This window comes from Urocampus carinirostris, chromosome 8 (genome assembly GCF_059441175.1).
Source record: "Urocampus carinirostris isolate Australia breed hairy pipefish chromosome 8, RoL_Ucar_1.0, whole genome shotgun sequence".
Lineage (NCBI taxonomy): Eukaryota > Metazoa > Chordata > Actinopteri > Syngnathiformes > Syngnathidae > Urocampus > Urocampus carinirostris.
In genome coordinates this window covers 2,614,820-2,619,465 of record NC_142356.1, presented here as the reverse complement: position 1 = coordinate 2,619,465, position 4,646 = coordinate 2,614,820, and the positions used below count along the sequence as shown (strand labels likewise).

Sequence of the window (4,646 nt, the reverse complement as noted above, 5' to 3'; positions counted from 1 at the left end):
TTGACGGGCTCCCTATTGGCCGGCTATTGTCAACAGTGTGCTGTGATTGGTAGTCATCCTTTCACTCTTTGTATCCCTCCGCCCACATTGGGGCGGCGGTGAACGTCACTACTATTTTTCCTCCGCCGTTGACCTAACATGATTTGACTAAAGGATGGTACAGCATTTTCAAAATGAAAATATAAATAAAATAGTCATTTAAAGACTCCCGTTGAGAAAACACCACAAACAATCGCTCTTCTTTTCTGTTTATTCCCCCATTTGCCTGGCGCCCCTGAGCGACTCAATCGCCGAGTGACGTCAACGAAGGAGCTATTTTTAGAAACGTTGGTCAGAACAGTGCGCATGCGTAATCCGGCCGTTTTATTTTATTGTTGATTTTATATATTTTTAAACAACAAAATTGATACTGGATCAAATAAAATATAAAATTGAATAAAAAGTGTCATTGTGACTCGAGAGCCAAAAAATAAATAGTTATCAGTGGCGTTTCCGTATCAATATATACGTGACGTCACTGAAACGTCGCCATTTTGGGTTCTAAGGTGAGGAGGTGCAAAAATAGAGCCAAAAGGTGAAGATTTCTCATCTTGAGGTTAGTATTTCTTTTTGTTTCCTGGACAAGTTGTTTTTGAAAATGTTGTTGAAGTGAATTCACGAAATCACGAGTCGACAATGTTATTGGAGGAACAAGTTAGTTTTTAATGGTTGGCGACTCCGCTTTTAGCATAGTTAGCGCTAGCATGTTTGTTTATATATCTATTTGTTCGTTTTTGTATCGTTGGGATTAAACTATCAAAATGTACAGTTTACCAAATTGTTAGAATTAGTTATCTGATTCCACTAACCAAACACAAGCTACATTCATCCAACAGCTATACGTGCTCAAGTTCTGAGAGAGAAATGACCAGGAAGGCCGACATTTCCACACGAGGGCGGATGTTTATTATTCCTATCAGCAGAACTAAGTCTACCAACAGGAGACGGCCCCCATCCGAGTTGCCCAGGATCATTTATACATTTCAACAAACAAATCAAAGACATCCCACTATTCCCCAATTGGCTATGTGTCCTCTGCAGGTAGCGTTCGCTTTCTCTTATTGGCTATCTTCTCCCCGCATGATGGCGTTTCGGCTCGTCCCATGGGCGTGCCAAGGAAGCCTCCTGGGCTTCCCTGACCTTTTATTGTACATTGAACTAAAGCACAGTCAGTGAATATCTTTATTGCATTAAACTGAATACGTGTAACTTATGGTCAATCGGATAAAATCCTTTAGTATATATTTATGTTATATTTATTTGTATTTGTTTTTTGTTATGATTTGTACTTTTGTTTTTGTTTTTACGAGTTCGAAAGTAGGATTTTTATTGGTATCTATTTGTAGTAATTAATTTATTGGTGTTTATTGATTTGCTTTTTATATTTTTATCTATTCTAATATGTTTATATTTTTCTGTACCTAGTTATTTTTATTTGTTTGTACGTTATGTATGTCTCATCTCATCTCATCAGCTGTACCGCTTATCCTCATTAGGGTCGCGGGGGGGCTGGAGCCCATCCCAGCCATCTCCGGGCAGTGGGCAGGGGACACCCTGAACTGGTTGCAGGGCACACAGGGACAGACAACTCATTCGCTCATTCCCACCTAGGGACAATTTGGAGCGGCCAATTCACCTGAAATGCATGTTTTTGGAACGTGGGAGGAAACCGGAGTGCCCGGAGGAAACCCACGCAAGCACGGGGAGAACATACAAACTCCGCACAGGAAGTCTGGAGCTGGATTTGAACCCACGCAGGAGGTTCCTATGACATGAACTGTGCCGCACACGCGCTAACCACTGCTCCGCCGTGCTGCCCAAGTTATGTATATATATATATATATATATATATATATATAATGTATATTTAAATCTAGTGTTTAGTACACATTATTTTTTTTATATATATATATATTTATATTTATTATGATTGAGTTTAGTTATTTATTTATTAATGTTTTTTTTTAAATAATTTGTGTTTCTTGGTCCTAGTTTGTATTTGTTTGTTTATAACAATATAGTGAATGACAATCCAATGAGTTGGCAAATGACAAATTTTTGCGGCTGTTGCCTAGCAACAGAGGCCCATGTGAAAATGGAGCCTGCAATTTATGAATGAAATGCGCCAAGGAGGCAAAAAAAAAAACACGTTAGTTGTTAAAGCTACAATGACTTTCATGTACAATTCCAAATCCATTCAAAAGATCTTTTTTATTGTTTTATTGTTTTCCGAAGTTTGGCGTACATTCCGGAATTTGGTTACAACTCGCATCCGAAAAGTGCGTGTTTGCGTACGAGGAATTCCATTTCCGAGCAAGTTGCTCTGTAGCGCGACTCCTGGCACTCCGACGCCGTAGGCCAGTACTCAATCCAGGTTTGCTCTCGGAGAATGTAGTGGAACCTGAAAACAAAGTTTTGGGTGTAAAAATACTTCATTTTTTTGAAATAAAACGTTACGGATTCACTAGGCAAAAACACATAGTGCTGCTTTAAGCACTTATCAGCCACTTTTCCGCAACCAGCTGAGCCTCAAATGTGACAGTCGCCTAGTTATGGGATTTTTTCCCGCTGTTTTCTTCTCTAGCCACCTTGTACACACCTTGGCTGCAGGCTATGACTAAATGATGTTGTTATTGTTAGCTGCTCCTACTTCGTCCTTCACTGTCACTCGCGTTCCACAGCGAATGTCACCGAGTTCCTTGATTCGGTAATCTTTGATATTTTTCCCCACTGTTTCCTTCTCTAGCCATACATGTTAGGCACTTGGCTGCAGGAAATGGCTCACCGCTAGCTGTGATTGTTATTGGTAGCTGTTCCCGTTTTGTCGTTCAGTGTCATTTGCCTTGTACAGCGAACGTCACTGAGTGATTCAAGCAGCTTTCACTTTTTTTTTTATACAGTTTCCTTCTCTAGCCATTCATGTAAGCCACTTGGCTGCAGGCTAGGGCTCACCACAAGCTGCAATTTCTACTGTTAACTGCTTCTACTTTGTCTTTTAGTGTCATCCAGCTTCCACAATGAATATTACCCAGTTACATGTTTCAAGCTTCTTTAAACTTTTTCCCACGCTTTCCTTCTCTAGCCACAATTTTAGGTACTTGGCTTCAGGCTTTGGCTTGCCGCTATTGTTATCGATTGCTGCTCCTGCTTTGTCTTTCAGTGTCACTCGTCTTCTACAGCAAACGTTAGAGGGTTTCATGATTCAGACACCTTGACTTTTTTCCACACTGTTTCCTTCTCGAGCCATTTAGTCTAGCTATTTGTCTGCAGTCTTGAGGCTATTGTTCTCTACTATTGTTGTGGTTAGGTTATCCCACATTATTCAGTGTCACTTTCCTGCCAAAGCTATTGATGCCAGCAAGCGTCGCAGAGTCCCCCGATTCAGGCATCTGACACCTTTTGCACTGTTTTCTTCTCTAGCCACTTATGTCAGTCATTTGGCTGGAGGCTATTGCTAATCGCTAGCCGCTGTTGTTATTGTTAGGTCCTCGGTGTAAATGAATCTTGTATCATTCTTCCAGAGCTGGTCATCTAAGCTTACATCACAGAGTCCCCATGGATTAGGCACCTGATGCTTTTTGGGGGGTAGTTTCCTTCTCTAGCCAATCATTTTAGCCACTTGTTTGCAGTCTATGGTTCCCTATTAGTTTTTATTGTTTCGTAAGCTGTTCAACCTTCAGAGTTAATTGCCTTCCACAGCTGCTCGTGCAAGCGAAAATCTCTAAGTCCCATCATTACGATACCTGGTACTTTTCCTGCACAGTTTTCTTCTCTAGCCACACATGTTAGGCACTAACAAAAGCACTATTATTTTTAGCAGCTTAGTGTGAATAAATCTTGCTTAGTCTTCCTCTGTTGCAAGTGAATGTCGCAGTCCCGTGATTAAGGCATTCGTCACTTTGTTTTCCACGGTTTCCTTTTCTAGCTTTTCACGTCAGTAACTTGCTTGTTTACGTCTTCTCCGGCAGCCGCTTAAGCAAGGTTTGCCAATTTTTGGTATCCTTTCCGTATTGAGTCTTCTTTGAAAGTACCGTATTTTCCGCACTATAAGGCGCACCTAAAAGCCTTTATTTTTTTCAAAAGCTGACCATGCGCCTTATAATACAGTGCGCCTTATATATGGATCAATATTAAGTCGCAAAGTCTTGCAACTAAGGTAAGCAGCCGCCTACTAGATTTTACCCCGAAGGCGAAGTCGTCCGTGGTGTATGCTGGGATTTATATACCGGCGTTTCATTTCCTAACCAATGTGTCAATCATCATTTGAATCAGTCACTATTAGCTAAAGTTATTCGGAGGTAAAGGGGGCGGATCCTTTTTATCATTTACACGCTCGCATAGGCGAAAGGGGCGAAACAAAGCCTGCAATTGGCCAAAAAAGATGAATGAGAATCACACGTTGGGTTGCACACGGCATAGAGAAAACATTTTTGACTATTCTGTATTTGTAAATATTTTACTCTCCTGGATTGACTACACTCAGGGTTGTAAGAAGACCACGGTTACGTATCATTATTGAACGTGATGGCTGCAAGAGATCTTAGGTGAGCTACGCGGATTTATATGTTCCCGGTATCTTGTTGTAGAACGATCTTGAAGTTTCTGCG

At 40.9% G+C, this 4,646-nt stretch overlaps 1 protein-coding gene across 3 annotated transcripts in view; it reads right to left on the bottom strand.

Moving 5' to 3' along the window:
- Nucleotides 1-2,231: 2,231 nt before the first annotated feature.
- LOC148360482 (complement C3-like) overlaps nt 2,232-4,646 on the bottom strand; it is a 36,840-nt gene continuing 34,425 nt past the window's right edge. For all 3 annotated transcript variants that reach the window (XM_088341321.1, XM_088341323.1, XM_088341322.1), the window contains one exon: nt 2,232-2,440. In XM_088341321.1, the coding sequence (XP_088197447.1) occupies nt 2,299-2,440 (142 nt within the window). In that variant the 3' untranslated portion in view covers nt 2,232-2,298. The remainder of the gene's footprint in view (nt 2,441-4,646) is intronic.